The sequence below is a fragment of the Malassezia pachydermatis genome, assembly GCF_001278385.1.
Source record: "Malassezia pachydermatis strain CBS 1879 chromosome Unknown scaffold4, whole genome shotgun sequence".
Lineage (NCBI taxonomy): Eukaryota > Fungi > Basidiomycota > Malasseziomycetes > Malasseziales > Malasseziaceae > Malassezia > Malassezia pachydermatis.
This window is the reverse complement of record NW_017253141.1, coordinates 814,968-839,883: the sequence shown is the minus strand read 5'-3', so window position 1 is coordinate 839,883 and position 24,916 is coordinate 814,968. Positions and strand designations below refer to the sequence as shown.

The 24,916-nt window shown below is 58.3% G+C and overlaps 15 protein-coding genes across 15 annotated transcripts; 4 read left to right on the top strand and 11 right to left on the bottom strand.

Moving 5' to 3' along the window:
- Positions 1 to 3,898, bottom strand: Malapachy_4190 (p-type atpase (amino-phospholipid-translocase); the record flags this gene model as incomplete). The annotated part of the gene is made up of 3 exons (XM_018138645.1): positions 1 to 133; positions 160 to 357; positions 390 to 3,898. The coding sequence occupies 3 exons, from the start codon at positions 3,896 to 3,898 to the stop codon at positions 1 to 3; spliced, it is 3,840 nt and encodes a 1,279-aa protein (XP_017991764.1).
- A 159-nt stretch (positions 3,899 to 4,057) lies between these two features.
- Positions 4,058 to 4,768, top strand: Malapachy_4275 (hypothetical protein; the record flags this gene model as incomplete). The annotated part of the gene is made up of 1 exon (XM_018138726.1): positions 4,058 to 4,768. The coding sequence occupies one exon, from the start codon at positions 4,058 to 4,060 to the stop codon at positions 4,766 to 4,768; it is 711 nt and encodes a 236-aa protein (XP_017991813.1).
- A 106-nt stretch (positions 4,769 to 4,874) lies between these two features.
- Malapachy_4200 (ypc1-alkaline ceramidase) lies at positions 4,875 to 5,724 on the bottom strand (the record flags this gene model as incomplete). The annotated part of the gene is given in 3 exon segments (XM_018138653.1): positions 4,875 to 4,884; positions 4,902 to 5,557; positions 5,602 to 5,724. 3 exon segments carry the CDS (start codon positions 5,722 to 5,724, stop codon positions 4,875 to 4,877), a joined length of 789 nt encoding a protein of 262 aa, XP_017991563.1.
- Positions 5,725 to 5,936: 212 nt separating this feature from the next.
- On the bottom strand, positions 5,937 to 6,847 carry Malapachy_4199 (transmembrane protein; the record flags this gene model as incomplete). Its single annotated transcript, XM_018138652.1, has 3 exons — positions 5,937 to 6,142; positions 6,173 to 6,792; positions 6,822 to 6,847. The coding sequence occupies 3 exons, from the start codon at positions 6,845 to 6,847 to the stop codon at positions 5,937 to 5,939; spliced, it is 852 nt and encodes a 283-aa protein (XP_017991765.1).
- A 194-nt stretch (positions 6,848 to 7,041) lies between these two features.
- Malapachy_4258 (structural maintenance of chromosome protein 3) lies at positions 7,042 to 10,593 on the top strand (the record flags this gene model as incomplete). Its single annotated transcript, XM_018138709.1, has 3 exons — positions 7,042 to 7,053; positions 7,085 to 7,801; positions 7,828 to 10,593. The coding sequence occupies 3 exons, from the start codon at positions 7,042 to 7,044 to the stop codon at positions 10,591 to 10,593; spliced, it is 3,495 nt and encodes a 1,164-aa protein (XP_017991895.1).
- A 29-nt stretch (positions 10,594 to 10,622) lies between these two features.
- Positions 10,623 to 11,372, bottom strand: Malapachy_4249 (rna-binding protein; the record flags this gene model as incomplete). The annotated part of the gene is made up of 1 exon (XM_018138700.1): positions 10,623 to 11,372. One exon carries the CDS (start codon positions 11,370 to 11,372, stop codon positions 10,623 to 10,625), a length of 750 nt encoding a protein of 249 aa, XP_017991942.1.
- A 160-nt stretch (positions 11,373 to 11,532) lies between these two features.
- Malapachy_4237 (bzip transcription factor domain-containing protein) lies at positions 11,533 to 13,602 on the bottom strand (the record flags this gene model as incomplete). The annotated part of the gene is made up of 1 exon (XM_018138688.1): positions 11,533 to 13,602. One exon carries the CDS (start codon positions 13,600 to 13,602, stop codon positions 11,533 to 11,535), a length of 2,070 nt encoding a protein of 689 aa, XP_017991988.1.
- Positions 13,603 to 13,965: 363 nt separating this feature from the next.
- Positions 13,966 to 14,947, bottom strand: Malapachy_4204 (transcription initiation factor iid taf10 subunit; the record flags this gene model as incomplete). The annotated part of the gene is made up of 3 exons (XM_018138657.1): positions 13,966 to 14,058; positions 14,091 to 14,217; positions 14,244 to 14,947. The coding sequence occupies 3 exons, from the start codon at positions 14,945 to 14,947 to the stop codon at positions 13,966 to 13,968; spliced, it is 924 nt and encodes a 307-aa protein (XP_017991567.1).
- Positions 14,948 to 15,060: 113 nt separating this feature from the next.
- Positions 15,061 to 15,867, top strand: Malapachy_4272 (hypothetical protein; the record flags this gene model as incomplete). Its single annotated transcript, XM_018138723.1, has 1 exon — positions 15,061 to 15,867. The coding sequence occupies one exon, from the start codon at positions 15,061 to 15,063 to the stop codon at positions 15,865 to 15,867; it is 807 nt and encodes a 268-aa protein (XP_017991814.1).
- Positions 15,839 to 17,686, bottom strand: Malapachy_4238 (leucine rich repeat domain-containing protein; the record flags this gene model as incomplete). Its single annotated transcript, XM_018138689.1, has 1 exon — positions 15,839 to 17,686. One exon carries the CDS (start codon positions 17,684 to 17,686, stop codon positions 15,839 to 15,841), a length of 1,848 nt encoding a protein of 615 aa, XP_017991991.1.
- A 137-nt stretch (positions 17,687 to 17,823) lies between these two features.
- Positions 17,824 to 18,952, bottom strand: Malapachy_4205 (zinc transporter zip9-b-like protein; the record flags this gene model as incomplete). The annotated part of the gene is made up of 2 exons (XM_018138658.1): positions 17,824 to 18,616; positions 18,648 to 18,952. The coding sequence occupies 2 exons, from the start codon at positions 18,950 to 18,952 to the stop codon at positions 17,824 to 17,826; spliced, it is 1,098 nt and encodes a 365-aa protein (XP_017991566.1).
- A 175-nt stretch (positions 18,953 to 19,127) lies between these two features.
- Malapachy_4201 (2-nitropropane dioxygenase) lies at positions 19,128 to 20,247 on the bottom strand (the record flags this gene model as incomplete). Its single annotated transcript, XM_018138654.1, has 4 exons — positions 19,128 to 19,229; positions 19,270 to 19,565; positions 19,596 to 19,874; positions 19,905 to 20,247. 4 exons carry the CDS (start codon positions 20,245 to 20,247, stop codon positions 19,128 to 19,130), a joined length of 1,020 nt encoding a protein of 339 aa, XP_017991562.1.
- Positions 20,248 to 20,417: 170 nt separating this feature from the next.
- Positions 20,418 to 21,236, top strand: Malapachy_4222 (er lumen protein retaining receptor; the record flags this gene model as incomplete). The annotated part of the gene is made up of 5 exons (XM_018138674.1): positions 20,418 to 20,508; positions 20,554 to 20,707; positions 20,760 to 21,017; positions 21,057 to 21,145; positions 21,187 to 21,236. The coding sequence occupies 5 exons, from the start codon at positions 20,418 to 20,420 to the stop codon at positions 21,234 to 21,236; spliced, it is 642 nt and encodes a 213-aa protein (XP_017991836.1).
- Positions 21,237 to 21,613: 377 nt separating this feature from the next.
- Malapachy_4185 (rna binding protein nrd1 (negative regulator of differentiation)) lies at positions 21,614 to 23,350 on the bottom strand (the record flags this gene model as incomplete). Its single annotated transcript, XM_018138640.1, has 1 exon — positions 21,614 to 23,350. The coding sequence occupies one exon, from the start codon at positions 23,348 to 23,350 to the stop codon at positions 21,614 to 21,616; it is 1,737 nt and encodes a 578-aa protein (XP_017991725.1).
- A 438-nt stretch (positions 23,351 to 23,788) lies between these two features.
- Malapachy_4188 (succinate:fumarate antiporter) lies at positions 23,789 to 24,785 on the bottom strand (the record flags this gene model as incomplete). The annotated part of the gene is made up of 2 exons (XM_018138643.1): positions 23,789 to 24,648; positions 24,689 to 24,785. 2 exons carry the CDS (start codon positions 24,783 to 24,785, stop codon positions 23,789 to 23,791), a joined length of 957 nt encoding a protein of 318 aa, XP_017991718.1.
- Between the last annotated feature and the right edge of the window lie 131 nt (positions 24,786 to 24,916).

The window sequence follows — 24,916 nt, the reverse complement described above, 5'->3', positions numbered from 1 at the left end:
CTACATACCAGACGGCCGCGCCTGCGTCGTATCGTACTGCCGAATAAGGTGGGCCTGATCGCCTTCCGTCTGTGAGAAGGCGTAGCCACGCGAGCGTCGTACACGCTGGACAGCCCGCACTTTGCGGATGTTCCTGGGGTGAGTGCGAGTGCCACATACTTTTGGAATTCATCGGTGCGGGGATGCAAGTCCTGTAGTTTGTACTTTTGCATCTCCTGCACGATATGATAGGACTTGGGCTCGTATGTGCGCTGGTAATACCGCCAAAGCAGATCACGTAGGAGCGAAAACACAGGCACAAAGATGATCGAGAGCCAGAACAGCGGGAGGCTCAGTAATCGCGGCACAATGTTCGCACTGTGTGTGAGTCCTCCGTGCCGCATACGTACTATTCCATCGAGACACCGAGCGCTGGCGCAACAGTGCCAAACACCACAAAGAACACGAGCGTCACACCAAACGAGCCGGGGATCGCTAGCAGGGTATACCGCGTCCACAAATTCGAGACCAACGCCGCCTTGCCAAGCACCGTTACCAGCACGGTAAAGTACATCGTCGTGCCCCACAGCCACTGGTAGCCAGGGTATCCTTGGCTGTCGAGCGTATGATTGTAGAAGAAGTACGTCACAAAGAAGAAGTTCACAAACGAGTGGTACACGGCATTCGCGACCCACCCTGCAATCGCACGCCCTGTGAAGAACGTCTCGCGGTACAGCTGCGGGTACCGATCCAGCATCACGGCGCTCACGTACTGGTCAAATATACCGATCACCAACGTTGGCAGCATCGTGAAAAGCACATTGTAGAACGACTGCGACCAGGACTCGTACGCCGTTTGCCCCGTAAACGCATTGTAGAACGAGAACCAAAACAGCGTAACGTACAACGTCATCGTCTTGTAGAACGAGTAGAGCACCATCTTGCTTAGACGCGCATAGCTCCAGTTGCCATGGACGAGCAGCAGCTTGCGCAGGAACCGGAACTGACTGATCGCCACGTCCGCCGTCCGCGCAGCTTGCAAACCTTCATGGCCACTAATGCCCACACCGACATGCGCCGCTTGGATCATACCCACATCGTTCGCGCCGTCGCCAATTGCCAGCAAGACCGAGTCCGTGTGCGCTTTGACCAGCTCCACGACCAGCGCCTTCTGCAGCGGCGATACGCGGCAGCAAATCACAGCCTTGCACTGGCACGCCAGCCGCAAAAACGGCTCCGCGAGGGGCGGCTGCAATGCATGCTGCAAACTCCGCCCTTCGACGACGAGCGCCAAATCGTCCACGGCCTCCGGATGCGCCTCTATGGTAGCCAGCTGCTCCTGGATCGCCGTAGCCGTATCGGCCGCGGTGGCCTCGTTCACAATGAGCAAGTCCATCGACTCGGAAATGAGGCGGCACGAGTAGCCGATATTGATCGCTGTCTCCTGCCGATCACCGGTCAGGACCCAAATATGCACGCCCGCCGTCTGCAGGGTAGCGATGGTCTCTGGCACGCCGTCCTGCAGCTTGTCCTCAATCGCCGTCGCACCGACCAATGTCATCTGCGTCTCGATCTCCTCTGCGACGCCATCCAGCGCCGCCGCCCGGCCATCGAGCTGCGCCGCAGCAGCTTCGTACTTTTGCGACCAGGCCTGGTACTCGGACGCACTCAACTCACGGCTTGCAATGCACAGCGTACGCAGCCCATCCCCCGCATAGGCCTCCAAGTGCGAGAGCGTCGTGTCGACATGTGCCTGTGAGGGCGCGAGACGAGGAAGAATCACTGTATCGGCGCCTTTGCAGTACAGCATAATACGGCCGCCAGGCTCGCGAACGACCGTCGACATGCGCTTGCGTGTCGAATTGAACTCACACACCTGCAGTACATCGTACTCGCGCGTCTCGCCATGCACGCGAATAAACACCGAGCGCGGTTTGCGCGTCGTGAATTGGTAGCCTAGCGCTTCAGCCCCCGCGACCAGCGCGGCTTCGTCGGGACTCGATGCTTGGAACACGACTTGGCCATCATCCTGCTCTTCCGGGATCACAGTATGACACACGGCCAGCTCCGTTAGAAACGCGTCGACGTGCTTCGCAAACGCATCGCCACGTGCCAAGACCGCCGGCAGATCGCTCCACGCATACTTCACCTCGTCCTCGTCGCCAGGCGCCTCACTGGCCTTGTCCGCCCAGGCGACACCGGCAATCGAGGCCTGCTTAAACTCCATCTCATTGCGTGTGAGTGTACCGGTCTTGTCAGAGAAGATGTACTCAATCTGGCCCAGGTCTTCGACCAGGTTCGATCGGCGGCATAGCGCTGGCGTGTCCGTGGGCTCGTAGTACATGTCCAAGTCGGAATTGATCAGCGCGGCAAGTTGGAATTTGACCACATCCATCGAGACAATCAGCGAGATCGGAATCAAGCTGTTGTAGAGAATAATGTACGTAAGCACCGACTCGACATACCGCCGCATACCCGACCGTCCATCGAGCTGGGGCATCAGGTACGACGGCGCAGAGCCCGCAAAGATCTGCGAGCCAATCGATGAAATCAGCGAAAGCACCAACAGCAGCCCAAAGAGCAGAAGAATGAACGAGTTGACTTGCTTCTCCACACGGGTACGTTTGATCGGCGACTTGGTCGCATTTTGCAAGAGTTTGGTATCGTAACCTGTGAACACGACCAGGCCTGCAATCCAGGGCGCATTCCGGAGCTGGGCACCACGTAGGAGCAGCTGATCGGGACCAACAGGCATCGGCGCACGTTGAGACAGCGTCAATGTCCCGTCAAACGTATACAGCGAATTGTTCGGCGCCTCGCATGCCAATTCGCCTTGCAGCTGCGCCAGCTTGGACGCGGACGTGAGCGAGGCGGTCGCAGGAAGCGACTGCTTCACTTTGAGGTTCGTTTCGCCATCCAGATTCGCCGTCTCGACGTACGCCAGGCCTTCCGGCTCGGAACTGCTAAGTAAGAGTAGGTCGGCAGGGAAGAATTCGTCGCGTTCTACACGGACAATGTCGCCCACCTGGACACTGCGCCAGGGCCGCTGCGTCCATGCGCCATTGTCCAGAACCTGCACGAGACGCGCGTTCATTTCCACGTCCGACGTGTACCGCCGCCAATCTTCAGACAGTTCTTTGGCCGCAGCAATGAGCAGCACAATGGCCAGAGGCACGAGAGTCGTCCATCGGTTCGTAGGCGACACGCCAGGGATCTGCTGCAAGCACCCAATAAAGAGGAAAAATAAATTGGCGTACTTGGAAAACTGTTCCAGCAGGAACACAGGCACAAACGTCACGGCATTGTACTTGTTTGTCATCACCTGGTTGTGACTGTAGTCGTCGTTGTGATTCGCAGCGGCATGGTTGAGGTAGATCGTGCGCTTGGCGCCGCCCATCGGCTCGCCACGCAACACACGCAGTCGCTGCCGCACGCGCTGCCGAAGCGATCCTAGCTGCCACTTGGCGTCGGCAAGTAGCAGTTCGAGCAGCGTGGGCGAGCCTGTGGGGCCGGCCGGCATGCGACGCTCGCGCGACGACGACGCGGAGGAAGTCAATGGCTCCCATGCCGCATCCGGCTCGTCGTCCGCAGGAATGACTTTGCTCGAGCCCATGGGCCGCAAATGCACATGGCCCGTATACACCCAGTCGTCGTCGGCATCAAACAGGCTCTCGGCCTTGCTGTTGATCGTATGCGATCGGGACAGACTAGGCCCTGCCGGTATGTCTGTCGTCACGACGTCGTCCTCGTTCATCGAAAAGATCGATTGCACATCGCCTCCCTGCTTCCGCGGCTCGGCTTCCAGCAATTCCACATTGTCGTCCTCATTCAAGAGGACGTGTGTCTTTGACGAGGGACGCGCACTGCCACCTGTAATCCGCGCCCCTGCGCGCCCAAACAACGCCTCAATGTCGTCCATGCAAGGAGGAGTGAAGGGCGTAGCGAACGACCGAGCGACCGAGCGCGACCGAGCGTACGTTGCCCTGGCCGTATAGTGCTCCACAGCTTATGTAACAGCGACGACCCCTACTCTGCCCCTCCTCCACGTCGCCTGGCCCCCGCACCCAGCCATAGCACGATGGAGGCTGTGCCTGCATCGCCAACGCGGCCTGCAGAGGCACAGACAGATACCCCGATGCACGACGAGAATACGTCGCGTCGGCCCCCACGCACAGCGGAAGATCGGCAGCGGACACGGCGCATGCTCGGCGTGCTCAACTCGACCTTAGCACAAGCACGTGCGCCACGTACCAGGCCCGCTCCCACGGCCTTGGCACACGCCTCAATGGAGACAGATCCCGCTGCATCGGAGCGTCAGGCACGCCAAGAGGCACTGGAAGCGGAACGACGTGCGCACGATGCCGAGCGTGCGTCGGTGCGGCAGGATACGCAGCGCGTTCGTACGCTCGCAGAGAACTTGGCAGCGTACGAAGCAGCGCATCGCATGGCGCGTGCGAACAAGCGGCGACTCTCGTCGTTCTTGGTGACACATACCGCGCGACGTGCCGCAGGAGCACGCGAGCCACGCGATGCAAACGAAGTCGCAGCGACAGAAGGTGCGCGCGTCGTGCCTCAGATCCCTCTATGCGGCACAAGTCATGACTATGAGGTATACTACTTGCCGCGGAAACTCGTTCCTGCGCAGGAAGATGCGTTGGATGCACAGGAAGAAGCAGTGGACGACGCCATTGATCAGGCGGACGACGACTGGGATCGTGCGCGAGCCTCGATGCTGCAGGAATTGCAGGACATCAAGGCGCGGCTCACAAAGCACCACGTCGCATGGTAAGACAGCTTACTGTGTCTTTTTCGCCGCAGTGAATTCGGCGAGCAGCGAGCGTTCAGGGTGGGCGGGACGGACACGCTTCAGGTACGGCACGCCGCGGTACACCATTTCAAAGTTCTCTGGATGCTCCATGTACGACATGACGATGGCCTCCGTCGCGATGAGCAGATGGTACGCGCCGTAGCCAGTGAAGATGTGCCACCACCCATGGCCTTCGAGGAGGATCGCCAACGGGTAGCCGACCACCTCTCGCATCGCACGCAGGTGACCACAGAAGATGTTGTCCAAGTTCCAAATCGTGAAGCCCACGAGGAACAGAATCGTGCCTGTGCGCTCCGAGTACCGCGCTTCCTGCCGACGAGCGCGCGCGGCGTCCGAGAGGTTGAGAGGCGATTTCGACGACATCATAATGTAGATCGCATGCGAGATGGAAATCACCATGATCGACGCGTAGGCGGCCTGGTGGAAGATCGGGTTGCCGTTCGTTACATAGGTCACAGTGATCCACGCATCCACCGCCAGCACAATGACCGGCAGGATGCGCCGCGGGAGTGTTTGGCCGTAGAACATCGTCTGGTCAAGTAGGGACCAGGAGATAAAGCTGCTGGCATAGATCATAGGCAGCTCATCGAGCAATTGCGCCTCGTACTTCATCGTCATGTGAAATAGGAACGAGCCCATACCGACAATGCCGATCCCGGCTGCACACAGGTAGAAGCGCGCAGAGAGTTGCTCACTTGCTACGCGGTACATGCCGTAGCCCGAGAGAAACAAAAATAGCAGATTCGTCAACTGTCGTGTGCGTTAGTACGCCGTGTGAAGCAGCTCCTACCTACCGAATTGACCGGCTCCGCCATGTACTTGGTCCACTCGTACTTGCGCTCACACCATAGCAGCGTACTCGTCACAGGACCCCAGTAGCCCTCGGCCATCGGCTCCGTATGCGGAAGCCAGCTCATTGTTGGATCCACGAAAAAAAAGGGTACAATAGACAAACTACAAGACGCAACAGCGCCGGCGCGCGGGGGGGGGGGAGGGGGAAAGGGTCCTCGGCCGTCGCTGCACGGACGCTGCCCGGTGGAGACCTTAGGCACGTGCTGCAGGCCAGGCAGCGAGGCCCCCGCAGGCCGACGGACAAGAGATGTGGAGATCGACAGGGGAGGAACGCGAGTTAGGCGTACCATTGCAGGACACGCTCCTCGACGCCATCGCCGATCCATGTCACATCCTTGGTCGTCACAGCGCCGATCAGCTCAAGACTATCGCGTTCCGCCTCATGCAGCTTGGCATGATCGACGACCTGACCGGGCATTTGCGTTTGGTTGACCAGCGCTGCGCCACCGCCAAACGCCGCCATATCACGCATGGAATCCGCCACTATAGGTAAGCATACACAGCACAACGTACCTTGTGAGTTGCCCAGGACCAAGCGGTAAATGGCGTCCAGGCCGTACAGATTGAGGAAGTACCAGCTCAAGGACGAGACCCACGACACACTCAAGTCAGAGGTATCTACATCACGCTGAAGCATGATCTTGAAACGCTGCGTCAGGGGGAAGGGCAAACGAATCAGGACAAAGCCTGTGAAGAAGAAGTTGACCCAGCCCATAATCACCGTCTGCGGAATCATCATGACCATACTCTTCTTGGCCTGCTCAAACATGCCTTCCATCATCGCCTCGTTGAAGGGCGATTCGGGCATTTCATCCAGCTTCCTGTTCTTCGCCTTTTCCAGCGCCTTTTTGGTCTCCGGGTCGAGGTACGAGCCGTCGCCCAGGACGCGAGAGAGGAACGTCTTGCGGATCTGAACGCTGGCAGGAGGAATAACAGGGTAGTTCATGCGCAAGGTCGCCGAGCGTTGCAGGATGTTTCTGGCATAAGTAGCGTTATGTACGTACTGTTGCCGAGCTGCGGCCAACGTGCCGAACTTGGGCTTGCCTTCGAGGAGTTGGAGGAGGTTCTGACGGAAGACACCGACAAGAACCATGACCAATGTAATGGGCAAGAGCACCCAGTTGCGCAGGGAGCTACAAGGTGAGAATACACACGCACATACCTATCAAGAAGCAGGGACTGCTCCATTGTTCCGTCGCTAGATGGCTGGAACGCACGGCCGACGCTAAGAAAGGCCCGCGAGCGAGACACCGCAGGAGGCGTTCGTAGTATCACGTGATACTCCACTTCAACGCGGTGGGGGCGAGACGTACGACGCGCCGCCTTCGCAACGCGTCAACGACGAGAGAGCGACGTGGCGACCAGAGCCTATAGGCTACGGCATGCACATCAAGGTACGTACACGTACCTCCATACGAATACAAGTCTCTCACGATCCACGGCTTCAAGTCGTTTCGTGACACCGTCACGATCGATGCATGGAGTCCTGGCCACAATGTCGTGGTAGGACGCAATGGCAGTGGCAAAAGTAACTTTTTCGCAGCGATCCGGTTCGTGCTGGGCGATGCATACACGTCACTCTCGCGCGAAGAGCGGCAGGCTTTGCTATATGATGGAGCGAGTGCTACGTCGACGACGACGTCGGCCTACGTCGAGATGATCTTTGATAATCGCGATGCGCGTTTCCCAGCGCAGGGCGATGATGTCGTGCTACGTCGAACGCTCTCTCTCACGCGCGATGAGTACATGATCGACCGCAAAGCGGCGACGAAGCAGGACGTGACGCAGCTGCTGGAATCCGCGGGATTCAGCACAAGCCCGGCGTACTACATTATCCCGCAAGGCCGACTTACGCACATGGCGCATGCGACGGACGCCGAGCGCCTCGACTGGCTCAAGGACGTGGCAGGCACGCGCGTGTACGAGCAACGTCGGGCGGAGAGTATGGAGATCCTGCGGTCGACTGAGCTTCGGTACGAGGCTTCGACGGCGCTCTTAGCGCAGCTGGCCACGCGTATGGACGAGCTCAGTGCTGAGCAGAGCGAACTGCAAAAATTTCATGCGTTGGACAAGACACGACGATGCTTGGAGTATACGATCTACCAGCGGGAGTTGGCGGACATTAGCGACATGCTCGAGACAGTACGTGACCCTCCACTAATTGGCAGCTTGAAAATGAACGGCGTCGGGAGGTCGATGCGTCCCATACGCGGCAGGCAGCGTATACGCGGCAAGCTCATGAGGTGGCAGCGATGGAAGCCCAAGCTCGTGCGCTGGAAGAGCAGCTCGAGCAGCTGGCCTGGGACCAAGCGCAGTTGGAGCAGGAGCGTCGCGCGCTTACGCGCTCCCAGGCGCACTTGGACAATACGCGCGACGATGTGGCGATGGCCATGGACGGCCAGGGCCCTGAAGCCTTGACGGAGCAGCTGGCCGCGCTCGACGCCGAAGTGTTGGCCCGTGAACAAGCCCTGGCTACCAAGACCCAGGAACATACACACGCCGCGGCTACGCTCGAAGCGCAGCGCACAGCATACGAAGACACACGCGCCCGGCTTGCGGCGCTGTACGCGAAGCAAGGTCGCGCGGCGCACTACGATACGGTCGAAGCACGTGATGAGGCGATCCAGGCGGAGTTGGACGAAGTCGCGCGGCAGCTCGCGCAGCAAGACACGGCCATGGCGACGGCGAAGGCCCAATGGGAGGCGGCACAGGCCCAGCATGCGGAGCACGCCGCGCACATGCGCGACGTGGAGCAGACGTATGCCCAGCGCACGCAGGCGTACCACGACGCGCAGGCGGCCTGGGACACGCGTCACGCGGCGCGCGCGAAGTATGTGGAGGAAAAAAACGAGCAGTGGAACGCGGACGCGAAACGCACCACGCAGTTGACCCAAGCGCGCGATGAGCTAAGTCAGGCGCAGCGAGCGCTGGCCGCGACGATGGACCGCGCCACGGCCGCGGGTCTGCAAGCCGTGGAGCGCATAGCGGCGGCCGAGCACCTGGACGGCGTGCTGGGCCCTCTCTACCAGCTCTTCCACGTGGACGAGCGCTACCGCCTGGCGGTGGAGGCGACCGCCGGCGCGGCCTTGTTCCATGTCGTGGTCGATACGGATACCACTGCGACGCGCCTTCTGCAGCGACTGCAGCAGGAGAAGAGTGGGCGTGTGACGTTCATGCCGCTCAATCGATTGCGGCCTGTCGATACGCCGATGCCGCAAGCGCCTGACGCTGTCGTCTTGCTGCGCAAGCTGACGTTTGACGACGCGCTGCTCCCGGCGATGAAGCAGGTGTTTGGCAAGACGATCGTGTGCCCTCGCCTGGAGATTGCAGCCGCGTATGTCCGCAGTCACCGCGGCCTCAATGCCATCACGCTCGATGGCGACCAAGTGGATCGCCGTGGCGCGCTGAGTGGTGGCTACCATGACCCGAGCCGCTCGCGCTTGGACGCAGTGCAGCGTGTACAGCAGGCTCTTACACGCGTAGATACGCTGGCAAGTGAGCAGGCCGCAGCGCGGCAGGCTCTCGCGACACTCGAGCAGACCCTCACGGCCGTGTACAGCGAAATGATAGCGCTCGAAGCGCAAAAGGCCCAAGCGCAGGACGCACGTACGCAAGCGCAGAACGAGCTTACGTACCTGCGCCGCACCGAGGCCGATGCCGCCGCGCGCGTCGCGCGATGCGAGCGGGCGTGTACCGAGGCGACGTTAGCACGCCAGACACTCTCGACGCGCCAGGCTGCCTTGCAAGCGGAGCTGGGCACGCCGCTCCTGCATCATCTGAGCCAGGAGGAGCAGGCGGACGTGCAGCGGCTCACGGCGCAGACCCGGGCTCAGCAAAGTGCGTTGGCCACGCAGACGCGAACGACAGTGGCCCTTGCCGAGCAGCTGGCGACGCTGCAAAGTGAGCTGGACGAGCACTGGCGCCGATCGCGTGCGTCAGTGCAAGACCGCTTGGAACGGGCACGTCCTGCGCCCAGCGCGGAAGCCGCCGCGGCACTCGCACAAAGCCGTGCGACCAATGCAGACCGCCTCGCGCACCTCCAAGCACAGCAGGACACACTCAGCGCGACGTACGCGCGCCTCCAGGCAGACTTGGCCACAGCGCGTGCGTCGCATGAGCACGAGGCGGACGTGACGCAGCAGCAGGCGGCCGCGGAGCGATGGGCCGCGCGGAAGCAGCGCATGCTGGAGCAGCGCGCGCGGTGCCATGAACGGATTCGCGATCTCGGCGCGCTGCCGGACGACGCGTTCCAGACGTACCAGCGCCAGACAACCGAGGCATTGGTCACGCAGCTGCAGACCACACGTACGTCGCTCGATGCGCTGTCGCATGTGAACAAACGCGCGGTCGAGCAGCTTGACAGCTTTACGCAGCAACGCACAGCGCTGCTGCAGCGCCATGCCGACTTGCAGGCGTCGCAAGCCTCGATTCACGAACTGATCGACGTGCTCGACCAACGCAAAGACGCAGCGCTCACGTCGACGTACGAGCAAGTCGCGATGCATTTCCGTACCATCTTTGCGCAGCTCGTGCCTACCGGCCAAGGCACCTTGCAGCGCCACGAGCACGGCGTCTCGTTGCAGGTGACGTTCCACACGCAGCAGACGCAGATGCGCATGGCGCAGCTTTCCGGCGGCCAGAAATCCCTGGTAGCCCTCGCCTTGGTCTGTGCGATGCAAAAGACGGACCCTGCGCCGTTTTATCTATGGGACGAAATTGATGCGAATCTCGATACGCAGTACCGTACGGCCGTCGCGAACTTGGTGCATGCCCTCGCCGCCGACGCACAATTCATCACCACGACCTTCCGTCCAGAGCTGGTGGAGCGAGCGGACCGCCACTTTGGCGTGGTATTCCGGCCCGACAAGACGAGCACCGTGCTGGACATTTCGCGTGCGGATGCGCAGGACTTTGTCGAGGCGGCAGATACGTAGTGTATGTAGCATAGATATCTAGTAGGAACCTACTCCACGTCCATCGCACGCACGCCGCCGGCCTTCTTCGCGCGCGCGGCGCGACGTTGCCGCGCACGATGCCGCTTCGCAGCCGCAGGCGACTTGGCCATCTTCTCCGCGGCCGACTGCGGCGTAGGAGCAGCAAGACGCTGCGCCAGCGGCGCACTCCCGATCCGACTCAGCAGCGACGTCGCTTTGGTTGCCTGCGCGGCCGTCGCAGGCGTATCTTTCTCGCGCAAAATCCGCTCCGTTTCCGCCAAGTACTTGGCCTCAGCCTGCGCGAGGCGGCGAAGGACAGGCAGCGGGAGCTGCTCTTCTTCCAGCCGCGGTGTCGTAGAAGGCCCCTTCTTCTTCGGACGAGGCGGCGCTGGCGCAGGAGCCGGCGTCTCAGGCTCGTCCGAGATTACTTGCACTTTCAGCATGTGGCCATCCGAGTGCATACCGTCGTACTTCTGGCACGCACTCATGGCTGCCGCACGATTGCTAAACAACACCTTGTACGCCAGCGCATTCTTCGCCAGGTTCGGCATACGGTACTCTTTTACGTTGACAATGCGGCCAAATTGCTCAAACGTCGTACGAACATCCTCCAATGTCGTGCCCTTCGCAAGATTCGCGACAACGACCATCGTCTGGCCCGAAGAGCCTTTGATCCCAAGCTCACGGCCATGGTTCGCAGCACCACGGCGGCGCAACAGCGGCGTACGGCGCGCACCGCCACGGCCGCCACGCATGTCATCCTGCATATCGACGTCCATCACGTACCAAGCCAAGCGACGAGACGTGGGGCTGCGCCGCCTCCTCGGCCGGGCGAGGGCCAGGCAGCTGTCCATGGGATCACCTCCACATAACGGCCGGAGGGGGAGGGGGAGGAGGAGGGGAGCAGGTCGATGATCTATGGAACGCTCTACAGTGTTTTTACTCACCCTCGGCCAACGCACGCAACGTATCGCGCACCGCCGGAAGAAGGAACGCGCCGTGCTGCGACGACGTCTCCTCCGCACAAGGCTTGGCATACAGAGCCAACTTCAGCGCCTCGTTGCCCTGCGAGGCGACTAGGAAGCAACCCTGCTGTACATCCATCTTGTTTTGAGTCAGCAGCGTCTCCAAAGCGCGCGTCGCACACTGCACCACCTCCTCTGTACGGCTACTGCGCACCGACGTCGGCTGCTGAAGTGGCTCTGCATGCGCCGCGGCCCAGTCGTCCAAGTACAAGGGGCGTACGTCGCCCAACAGCGACGTGGATCGATCCACCCCTGCACAGTATGCCACCACGCGCCGCGCATGTGAACGACGCGCTCCCGAGCTGCCACTCGATAGCGAGGACAGCGACGGGGAGGCACTGGAACACAACGAGGGCATCGACGCCTCGCTGGACTCCACGGGCGTCGAGCACCGCCACGACTTTTCCTCGTCGTCGTGCGCCGTCGCCGCCATAGCCGGCGACGCTGCAGACAGTCGCTCCGTATGCGACTCTGGCGTCAGTGTGCACAGGACCGCCTCGCTCTCCGGCGCAACCACCATACGCATCTGCATCGCGCCATCGTCTTTCGATAGCAGCTCGGCCGCGTCCGATTCCGGCGGCGCTTGGTGCGCCTTCATCAGAGCATCGCCCACCAGCTGCACCAGCGACGACGTCGACGAGGTGGTGGGGGACGTCGTAGAGGTAGAATCACGTAGCGCATCCAACTCTGCACGAAGACGTTCACACTCTTTTTGCGACGCGGCCAGCTGCGCTGTAATATCGTGCGTTCGCGTCTTGGACGGCCCATCGTCGCCCATGATGCCTTCCACAATCATCCCGCCTTTGTTCGCCACGACTTGCTGCAGCGTGGACCGCAGACCATCGGTATCAAAGGCCAGCTGCTCATGAAGCGACGTGGCTTCCAGCACACGATCCATCGACGAGAGGCCTGGTAGGGCACTGGACGACGCCGTAGCATGATCCAAGGCGTCCCAAAGCATATACGATAAACGCGCCAACGCACGGCATTTGCACGCAAGCTCTTCAAACTGCTCACGCTTGCGTTGCCGTGACAAAAAGGCCGCGGCGCGGTTCTTCACCAGGCGCGCCTCGCGTTTGGTCAGGCCAGACGTGTCAGGCGGCACAAACAGACTCGAATGCTTCACCGACGTATCAATCACAGGGAACGGCAGACCTGCTTCCGTCACTTGCGATGCCGAGGGCGGCGCACGCCGTGAGCCAGCCGAAGCAGAGCGACGTTGGGTACGGCCACGCTCCCCCTCCTCATCATCGGCCGACATGGTCGACATGGACGCAGAAATGGACCGGGCCTTGCGCTCAGGCGACTCACTCACGCGCGCCCGCTTGGCTTGAGGGCCGTCGGATTGGCTCGATGACGCCTCGGACGTCGACGATGGCGTGGTGGTGGGGGCCGGCAGCGACTGCGAGAGCCACGAGGGCGCCGAGGCAGGCATCGTGCCATGTCCGATCAGCTGGGCAAGAGCCGCATGACCTGCACTCGTGTCCTGCTTCGTAGGCGACGATGACGTCGCAGCCGCCCCCAACGTCCGAAACGCCGAGACGACATGCGGCGCGCCAGGCACCGACGCAGCAGCACCAGGCGCCCACAACGAAGAGTTGGGGAACGAAGGGTCAGGTAGCCGTAACGAGGAGCCTGGCTCCGAGGAGAGGGCCGCCGCTGCCGCCGCCGCCGTCGAGGACGAGGAGGTCGAAGACGCAGCGGCCGCAGCCGTGACAGGATCCGCACTGCCCCAAAGAGGCATCGCATCTTCCTGCTTTACGAGGTTCTGTGGGTACAGTGCCGCCGCGAACCCAAAGGACGCAGAGGAAGCAGTGCTGGTGCTTGTCGTGGAAGATGTGGTCGCCGATGGAGCTTCTGGTGTTTGACTGGGTCCTGCGCACAGATCAGAGTGGATGAACGCATCAAATTCTGGCGAGCCAGGCTCAGAAGCACGGGCGTTAGAGCCCATGGGCATAAAGGTATGAGGTGCTGATGAATTCATCGCAAAGGAGGGCTGTTGTCGGGGCACAGCGCCGTCTGTTCAACAGGGGAGAGGGAGAGACAGGGGCAGTGTTGTACAAGGCAACAGGAAGGGACTAGGTGAGAGAGAAAGGAAGTAGAAACCTCCGACCGTGTATGTAGGCACAGTATATGTGTCGGTATGCTCGTTATGCACGTACAAGGATCACGGCAAGGACGAGGCACAAACACCCAACACGGCTGTGATGCTCTGGTGCTGCAAAAATGCGGTGCAGCGAGCGGCCCTGTGCACTCTGCCATGGGCCCCATCACGCCCCCAGCGCCTGGTGTCTTCCTATAAATTATGTAAGCGTGCGCTGCGGCACCAAACTACAATCGATCGAAGCTAACGGAAGGTTTCGGCGCGTCGCGCATCAATCCCATACTCACCGAGCGCTGCGCTGAGGTCGTCCATCGTGAGCACGGTGCGAGTGCGGTCCTGCGAGTGAGTCGGTAGGCCAGAATACGTACACGCGCTGTCGCGCCTGGCCGCGAGCTGCGGTTCGGGCCTGCATTGGTTCGGATCCGCGCGTACTGGAACGCGTCCGAAGCAATGTCAGCCACAAATTTCTCTGTAGCCAGGGCAAGCAATCGTTTCCTGTGGTCAGCTTCTTTGTAACATACAATCGCACATCATCACACTGGAAGCCTGCGCGCTCCAAGTAGTAGTCGGAGACCTCGTCTGGAATCAACGGAGCATAGCCATCGAGCAATCGTAGCACATCAGCCAACGAGCGGTCGCGGCTCGATTCTTCTTCGACGCGGCTGCCCAGTGCACTAGGGCGCATATCAATACCCATACGATCAGCGTACCGCGTCAAATCGCCTTGGGTCACGACATGCACGATCTGCGTGCACGCCTCGTCGGTGACGAGCGCCATCGGGGCCGTCTCCAAGAACACGGCAACCTCAGCAAGAGGCGTAGCTGTATGAATCACACGGAATGTCGTTGGGAACGTAGAAGGCGCATCGCCAAACGACCGCTGAATCTCTGCGACAGCATCGTCCGGCGACCCCTGCGTCTCGTGGGCAACAAGGTCGATCAAGTCGACAAAGCCACGCACATGTGCATCATCCACAATCAAAACACATTGTCCGTTATGTGCGCGCGATAATGTAAGCGCATCTTGTACCGAGGCGCTGGATGCAACAGCGGCTGGCGGTAAGAGGGAGAGCGAGGCTACCGTGGCATCACGCCATCGCTCTTGCACTGTCGGGGGAATCTTCAGAGCTTCTGTGACTTTCTTCGCCTTGGCTGGCGCTTGAATCTGGGCCGAGGACGATGCTACGTCGTCCATCGGTGTATCTCCGTTGGCAGACTCGCTCATAACGCAAACCCCTGTCGCTTGGGCTGTTGCGACGTCGCTGGCGCGCAACACCAGGTGGAGGTCCCGATGATCGGGGTATGTACCTTCTCCACGTCGTCAGTGGTGCGTACGTCATGCCCACGACGCAGGCCAGTACGCTGACGACGCTGCGTGCGGAGCTACAGGCGGCGCGACAGCGTGCTTCAGCCTCTGCACCGACGCATGATGAGGTTCGCTCGCGTATGCGGCTGCGGGAGCGCTCGCCAGGCGCTTTGAAGGTAGCGCGAGGACGTGATGACGAGGACGAGGATTCAGCACGCGTCCTGAAATCGCAGCGTATGTTGGAACACAAGGCGGCGCGCTACGAAAAGTTAGCCCAAGGCCTGGGTCTCGCGGACGAAGGTCTGGTCGACTGGGATGCCAAAGAGGTGGATTCGTCGTCGCCTCCTCCAACGCCCCCCGTCACGTCGACGTACGAAGATGACACGGATCCCATGGTAGAGTACGTCGACGAGTGGGGACGTACACGCACTGCGAGGCAAAGTGAAGTGCCTCGTGCGTACTTATTAGAGAAGGAGGACGGCGCCGCAGACGAAGAAGAGGCACAACCGATCTACGGCGCGGCGACGCAGTTCCCTGTCTACCGACCGACGGTGCCACAGCTACCGACGGACATGGCCTCGCGGCGTACTGAGAATGTCCACTTTGACGTTGATTTTGACGTGCGTGCGCGGGGCGCAGCATTTTACCGCTTCTCGCACGACCAAGAGACACGACGGGCCCAGCAGGCAAGTTTGCAGGCCCTGCGGCACGAGACGCAGACACAGCGTGCTTCGGCTCCCTCCTCGACTACGGCTTCTATGGGTATGAAGATCGGGCTGGGCGCACAACGTCGTGCGGCACGCCAGCGCGTCATAGAGGCGCATCAGGCGCAACGCTAGCCTGGGTGAGGAAGGCCAAGCAGTGCGGACTGCATCCACGCCATAGCAGAGGCAGGCATCCTGCCTGGTCGGCCGGTGCCCCGTCAATCGTCAGGCCGGCCATCTCAATACTCTGCTTTGCGACACGCACGCCAGCCACATGCGAGACCCATTCCATACGCTCTTCATACGGCGTGACATACAGGACGCCAGGCTCGGCGAGCGGCCAATCTGTGCCGGAGAGAGCACTTGATGGTGTGTGTGCACACGGACACCGCTGGAACCATACATTATCCGCGGCATCATCCTGGTACTCGAGCGCGGTATCCACGTCGTTCGCCGAGGCATGCACCGCTTCGTCCTCGTCCTCTTCTTCGTTCTCGTCGTGGCCCACGCTGTGGGTAAACGAAGCGCCAGCGTACCAGCGCTCGCGGCCCGCCACGTCGCGAGTTCGATGCACATTCGATCGTGCGCCCCATGTATGTGTCGCGCTTCGTCGAGCGGCTTCGAGGCGTTCGACGACGCGCGCCTGCAGTGTATGTCGTAGCGTATGAAGGCACCCTGTCTCGTACTGCTCAAGCACCAAGGGATCGTCGCTAAGCAATCGCTGTATGCACATATCGGCCAACGTAGGAAGAGAGCGTCGACGCAGCTCGCCTAGAACGCGGGCATACACCTGACCACGCGCCTCGTGGGGCGTCGTCCGATGCAAAATGCCCGCATCCGTATGCGCACGCGACCACCGCGACAGGGTATGCGCGGCAGATGTCGTCGTCGTTGTGGCTCTTCGTCCGCCATACATCGACCGCGCCTCCAGTCGCGCGCCAGGTGGGACAGGGAGGAACGGGTTGGGAATGTACGTAAACGTTTCGAGCGTCAACTGCTGCATCTCCGCGGGCAAGTAGGTAAGAGCATTCCCGCCGATATTGAGTTCACGCAAATGACGCAGTTGCCCAATCGACGCGGGGAGATGCGTCAGCTGGTTCTTCCGTAGCGACAGCACACCGAGGTTCGACAGTTGGAACAGCGCGCTGGGGAGCCGCGTGAGCTGGTTGTCCCACAAGTAGAATTCCAGCGGGCCAGGACGCCGATGCGTTGTAGTGCGTGTACCCGTATCCATACGCCGCGGCTCAAAGGCAACATAGTGACGTAAATCGCCTACCACCCCGCTAATGTAGGTCAAATGGCAGCCGCCCAGCAGCAACGCAGGCGCCTCCCGACCTTCGTCAAACACGCGACTGACCAAGGCGTCCCAATCGACGACACTCCCACTCGCTGCCGCCATGCCGACGTTGGGCATCGCCTCGTCGTCTGGCGTCGCATCGGTACGCCGCCGCTGTGTCGCGCGCTCTTTGGGCCGCTCCAGCGTCCCAGCCGCACTCAGCGGATCGGTGCTTGCACTCTCTGTGCGTGAAAAAGGCCGGCGTACGCCAGCTAGCAGCATGGAAGGTGCTTCGTACGAGCTGCCCATATCATCCATGGACGACATCATCGATACGTCGGATCCGTCGTCAAAAAATTGGCCAAGGACGTGGCCAGACGTGCCGCCGTCAGGCGTAGGTATCACAGTCAGTGCCTCGTCTCCCTCCTTCGTCGAAGGACCTGCACCGACGCGCAAAGCTGGCGTCGTAGCACTGCGCGACCAGCGCGTCGTCCCTCGGCGAGGACGCCCCCCAATCGACAACGACTTGGCCGACGCGGAAAACGGGTCGGCGAGGCACGACGTGGACGATGTACGCTCATTCGTCGGACTAGATGGCGGTGACGACGACGATGCGACGCGCGGTGGTGATGACGATGACGACGCAAACGCCGCTTCCTGCGGTACGCGGAACGCCATCCCAGCCGATCGGATCGCGAAGTAGATGGAGAAAAAAGGGCCGAATACGCGAAAGGGGGGCGCGCCGACCTCGTCTCCACATGACGCGTCCCCTCGAAGAACGAGAAGAAAGTGTATGATTGCATAGTACAACGATATTAATGAGGATGGACGTGATCGCCGATCAGCAGCTGAAGCAGGCGAGGCACGATCGAGCCCAGGACTACATACACAAGGGATGAAGTGGTGTGATGTGCTGGTTGGACAGGCAGGGGCGATATTGACTCAGGATCCTCCGTCCGTGACGAGTGTAGCGGTGTATGGCTAGACGGGGCCGCGAGATGCGCGTGGATGGGGTGGTCATGGTCATGGGGATGGTGGACATGCTCACTGTGGGTGGCCGCGAGAACATCTGCCTCCGACGATGCCAGCTCCATTACAGCATGGATCGCCACGTAAAGGAACGTACCGCCACTAAACGACAATATGGCACCAATTTCACGCGCATCCATCCCATCACCAGAGCTGGCCGACGTGACAAACAGCATCTGGAGAGTAAAGTATGTGAGCAACGCACTAATGGGCGTCGTCAAACTGAATATGAGAATGCCGAGATGAATGTCATTGCGCCGAAGCTGTCGTGACATCATCAACGTGCAAATCCCAATCGACGCAGGTGCCTTGTGCACCATGATCGCGAGCACCACAACAAAGCGCAATGATGTATCTACGCTTTCAATCGAGGAGCCCATGGCAATACCATCGGCTACGGCATGCAGTAGCACACCTAATAGATTACCCACCATCTTTTTGAACGATTGATGGAAACTCGCATTGGGACGCCACTCGGACGAACTCTCTTCAGGCCCTTCTTCGCCATGTGTCATCGACACGGGCTGCCCATTTTGTTCTCCCTGTCGGTGCGACTGCGCTATCATGTGTTGATCCACGCTGCACGTTAGTTTGATCCTCGCATACATACACAAACATCAGCACAAAGCCACAGAGAAGGCTTAATGCAATCACATCTTTGGGGCGAAGAAAATGATGTTCTTTCTTTGGATGCTCTTGGCCTGGACCTGGGCACATATCACCCTTGTATACGCTCGCAATGCCCTCTGGAATCACCACTGTGAGGGCGGCGCCCAGCAGCAGACCTGCACCCCATAGCTCCAGTTTTCGCAGACTGCTTCGCGAGAGCTGGAATACCAACGGCAACGTAGCCACTAGGTACGTGCCTACAGCCATCATGCAGCATACGATGAACAGTACAGCCCCATCCCCCATCGTGATGGTTCACCGTGGGTCCGGGAGCAAAGGTGGATCGGCCGAGCTAAAGTGAGAACCGTAACGGTGGACGCGTTGGCCCTCCTTTTGCGCCCACCCAGGGCCCTTCCTCCCTCCACTTGCGCCTGATGCGGGGTCGAACGGCTTCGCTCGGTACATGGCCTATCTATGGCATTTACAGATGCGGCTTGGCCTGCGACGAGATCAAAGCAGCCGTCTGACGGATCACATCTTCGGCCTCCTGGCCAATGCGGGTCACAAGCTCCTTGCAGGTTGGCTGTACACATGTCAGTATTCCTTCTTATAGCCATACATACCACGTCATGGATCAGACCCACCGTCTGGCCAGCCGTCCAAACACCAGCATCCTCATCACCCGTCTCGTACACTTTACGACCACGAGTACCTGACACCAGCGGAATCAGCTCCTTAATATCGGCATTGTGCTTTTCACGCTCACGCACTTCCAGCGCAACCTTGTTCTTGAACACACGCGCCGTGTTGCGCAGCGAACGCAGGATGTGCGTCGTGTCCTGCTCCTTGGCATCCACCACACGCTGCTTGATCGCATCATGGATCTCACTCTCCTTGGTGACCATGAAACGTGTGCCCACTATCACTGTTAGTGATCCCTATTACGTACTGTTCGCACCGCAGGCGCCCAGCGTCAGCGCAGCAGCCAGACCACGTCCATTGGCAATACCACCCGAAGCGATAAATGGCGCAGTGATCTTCTCCTTCGCAAGCGCCATCAGCACCAGTCCACCAATGTCATCTTCACCAGGGTGACCAGCGCACTCCAAGCCATCAATGCTCAGCATGTCAGCACCAAGCTTGATGGCCTTCAGACCGTGACGCACAGCCGTGCACTTGTGGATAACAAAGGCACCAGCCTCCTTCAGAATACGAATCACAGGTTCCGCTGTGGATGTCAGTGCTATCGCTTACGTACGGTTGTTGCCAGCCGTCTCAAAAATACGCACGCCGGCCTCAAGCGCAGCCTGCGCATACGCAGGGTAGTCCGGCGGGACAATAGCAGGGAGAAGCGTGATGTTGACACCAAAAGGTCCGTACTTCGCACGCTCTTTGGAAATTTCCGGGTCAATCAGCGACTGGGCCTCCTTGATCGCCGCCTTGAGCGCGTCTGGCGAAGGCTGTGTCAGCGCTGTCACCATACCGAGAGCGCCAGCATTCGACACAGCTGCGGCCAGGCGAGGCGTGCCAACCCATTGCATACCGCCCATTACGAGCGGCACACGAAGGCCTAGGGTCTCAGTCAACACAGTTTTGATCATGGTTGTGTAAGAGATCACTTACAAATCCTCTTCCCCGCGCCGATCCATGCAGCTTCTCCATGGAACAGGCGTCTTGTGAAACAAGCCACGTATCACGTGACACAACCCAACGGGTGTCGTCGTCTTCCCACCTCCGCGTGCCACGTTGGCGAGCACGGACGAGTTCGACGATGAATATTTTCCGGCTTCTAGGTGATCTTTCGCATCTCGCGTCTATTTTTATCTTGATACACAAGATCGTAACGAGCAGGTCATGCCGTGGTATGTATTCTTCATCTTCTGAAAGAATGGCCGCTTACCTGCCAGGTATCTCGTTTAAGACGCAGCTTATGTACACTGTTGTGTTCCTTACACGATACTTGGAGCTATTCCGTCCTTTCAGCTTGTACCTGATCCTTATGAAGGTCTTTTTCATTGCGAGCAGCGTTTACATCCTGTACCTGATGAAGGTCGAATTCAAGTACGTGTTACCCTTGCCCTGTGCGACAAGAGCAGTTCACTAATGCATCCAGGACACGACACGAGGCTGACATCGATACAATTAGGTTGGACCTCTTAATGGGCATCCCTGCTATTCTTGCACTTCTTTTTAATTATAAGTTTACATTCTTTGAAGTGCTTTGGTCTTACAGCATCTTTTTGGAAGCCGTGGCTATCCTTCCTCAGATGTTCCTCCTCCAGCGCCTTGGCGAGGCAGAGACAATCACGACGCACTACATCTTTGCACTTGGTGCATACCGTGCACTGTACATTTTGAATTGGATCTACCGGTATGTGCATTGATCATTATCACGCGACTAACACTACAGTCTCATTTTCGAACCTAAGCATCACTTTGATTATATCACATTCATTGCTGGTCTTGTCCAGACAGGATTGTACGGCGACTTCTTCTACAGTACGTGTTTCTTATCCTGGATCCTTTTCGCTCACATCCAGTTTACTTTACCAAGGTTGTGCATGGCCAAAAGTTCGAACTCCCTGCCTAAAGAATCAATTGGGAATCTCCTTTGCGTTATATAGGACAACCTGCATAGACATATATATCCCTCTTCCTGTGCACAGGCTGTTTCACTATCTTATAATAAAATAGATGGAATGGTGACCAAAAAAGAAAGGGAGTGATATAAAAAGTGTTCCCAATCCGGGAGTCGAACCCGGGTCTTGTCGGCGCCACACAGTAGAACTTATGAGAGCGACATATACTAACCGTTGTACTAACTAGGAGAACCGTTGAATACCGCTTGTGAATTTGAATACATATATCTCAAAGAAGTTAGTGGTCCTATAGTTTTTAGCCAAAGACTACTACTTTTTATTGGTTTTTCTCAACATAGGATTCATTACGATGTGGTATGATAGAGATCTACTCTGAATTTTCAGCATGACCATTACTTAGCTCCGAAGACTCTCGGCGTTCTGAAGAACTGGAATCTTGTGCAGAAGGAGGTCCTTGGTGATTTCGATTGAGAGCAAGTTTGCCTAGGTATCGTGGTGGATTACCACACCGGTCTTTTCCAAATGAAATCTTGACGGACTGGTAATCCTTATTATACTTTAGACCTTCAATACACTTAATAGCAGATTGAATGTTGGTGAAATTGGCAAATGCGCAATTTCGTTCAGGTAATGTATTTACCATCTCCAACTCACCATACTCCGATAAATCTGCGCGAATTTTCTCCTCATCCATCAAAGCAGGATCGTTAATATTCCCGATATACACGTTACGCGATGCACCTGCTTGCACTGCTAATGCGAGCCCGGGACTCAGGGGTCCCGTGTGTTTTCCCCATCCCACTTTTAGCCTTCGGTTATGCACAGTAATACCTGTCACTAACGCCATATGATAGAACGTCAGTGCTGCATTATGGTCCACAAATGTGACAAAAGCGATGTGCCGATCGGGCATATACCGAATAGCTTGGAGAATACCTCCTCGGACATGGTTGCAAATGTCTTCTGCGGTGGTATCTGGATGCAAATTGCCCAGATACACTGTGCGATTCCCAAATTGATGCAGTTGCGGTTCAACATTTCCAAGTGACTGAGTCTGCGACCGGGACGACGAATCGGTGTCGTTCGAGTCTGCCTCCTCATTTCGAAAGAAGGGTGCTTGGTTGTAATTCACATAGCCTGTCGGATACCCAAGCCAGGTAGCAGTCGCCAATCCCATAGCAGCGGCTTGGTGGTTGTGCGCCTGGATCTGCTGTTGTCCTTTGGGGACATAGGCGCACCGGTCTTTTCCGTAATTAATGCGGTGCTGACTCCAAGCCGGATCATTTTGCAGAACAGACACCACCTTCATGGCTGTTTGAATAGATAAGAAATGTGCAAATCCAATGTTTTGTTCGCGAACGATCTTTACTTGGTCGATGGGCCCGAACCGGATGAGCTTATCTCTCAGTGTCGATTCAGTCTCATTCTCCTCCAGTTGCCCAATATAGACGTTGCGCGACGCTTGTTGGTGCTGCACTGCATACACAACAGCGGGTGGTGGTACGGATGGCTTTCCCCATCCAATTTTCAATTCCTGGTTGTGCAACGAGACATGCTTCACCGAGGAATCAGCATGAAATGCGGCTGCCACTTGTCCCGTAAGGAAAGATATAAATGCGCAATTCTTTTCCGGCAGCAGCCGTACGTTTTCAATGGGGCCGAAATGAACAAGATCGAGTAGTTCATTGACCGCGGCGTCAGACGGTATGTTGCCGACATAGACTGTGCGTCCCACTGGCACCATACCCGGTGCTGCAGGACTCATGGTACCCATACCCATAGCTGAATAATCGGCTGGCATAGCTGTTGGGGTAGATGGTGCATAGCCTCCATACGCAGGAGCCATCTGCATATGGGTTGGTGTGCTTGGCATAGCCATGACCACAGGAACCGTCGTTAATGCGGGATTCCAGCCCATCATATTGGCCGGAGATATTGGGACGCTAACAGCATGTGGTGTTGCCATAGCTGTAGTCATAATAGGCGTTGTATACAGATCTGTGCCATACGGCGTTGGACCCGTTGACGGTAATGGCGTGCCATCCATAGGAGGCATATGTAGGGTATCCAGGCCAGCTGTTACTTGATCAACAGAGTCATCCATATGTTGCACGTGAGATGATAGAGTCCTAGGCGTAGAGGGAGGTGAAGCTTCCTCCTTTATGTTCCGCATGTTGGACAGGTAAGAAATCAAAGGCCCCTAGCAATTGCAAGTACACAAAGCAACGGCAAGAGACGTCCGTGTCTGAGTGCACAAACAGGTGAGCAGAAATTCGTAGTTGGTGTTGATGCCAGGCCGATGAAAGGTGGAAGTAAGGCAGGGCCACTGTTGCTTTACACTAGAGCAGAGGAACACTCGGGCTAGAAAGCTAGCTGTCTGGGTACCTGTGCTTCCTTGCTCACGCTCGGGCAGGGTCGTTAATATCACGTGATCACGGAGTGGGATGTCCCTCTCCACATTGTGCGAAGGCAAAGAGCCCACGAGGAATAATATGAGTTCAATGTAACAATACTTTTGGTCTACAAAAGGTATCTGTACCGATTATTGCTTCGTCACAGCGGGCACAGTAGTGGTACCGGTGTTCTCGATCATACCCTTCACCTTCTCGTAGATTGTGAAGACCACAGCCTGACCCGGGGCCACACGGGCGACACGCGGGGTAATACCCTTCCAGAAGGCACTGACACCCTCCTGAGCAAACATCTCGCTGGCGACCTTAACGACACGGCTAATGGCGGTCTCGCCCTCGACCTTGCTAGCACGCTGGATACGGGTCTTGATGGTATCGATCGGGGCGTTCGAGAACGGACCGAGGGCACCAGAAATGAGACCGATCACAGCCGTCTCGTACGAAGGCAGGTCTGTCGTGTTCTGCACACGCTGTGCCAAGGCCTTGAGCTCCTGGTAGGCAGTGAAGTTGGCAGCCTGGTTCGTAGCCTGACGGGCAGCAGTCAATGCCACACCACGGTAGAGGGTCATGAAACCTTCCTCACGAATGATAGTATACAGAGCGTGGGCAGCGTTGCGGTAGCGGGGCTTCTCGAGCGGGTCAGCCAGCGAGTGCTGCTGGGCCTGCAGACGGATCTTGACGACCTCCATGGGGTTGACGACGGCCACAGCTTCCGTGGTACCGGCAAGCAGACCAGCCAAAAAGACACCCTGTGGGCTGGTAACACCCGTCTGCTTGTTCGCAAGCATGAGCTTGTACTGCTCGAAACTCATGAAACGGATGGCCATCTTTGGCACGATACCGGCGATGACGGCACCCAGACCCTTGTACAGACCAAGGGGCGACTCGCGACGGATGATGTGCAGACCGGTAGCGAAGAAGCCGCGGGGCTTCTCACCTGTACCACGGCCCCTGCGAGAGAGCTGCATGCGCACCTTGATGGTGTCGAGCGCTGCAACGTGTTAGCTTTGTACGTCGAATTTGATACGTACGGTGGCATGTGCAAGCCTCAGCAAAACCGGCGATACCACCAGCAATCAGATGTGTAGCGGGCGAAACCTTCGCCTTCGTCGTCTTGTTTGTGGCCATGGTGAGGGGGGAAGAGTTGATGGGTGGAGAAGGTTAGATCGGAAGAATGGTCCGGGGTAACCGGTTTTAAGGGCTACTGCAGCGGCTTAGTGCAACCGACTTCCAAGCCTTTACCAGGAGCACCGGTAATT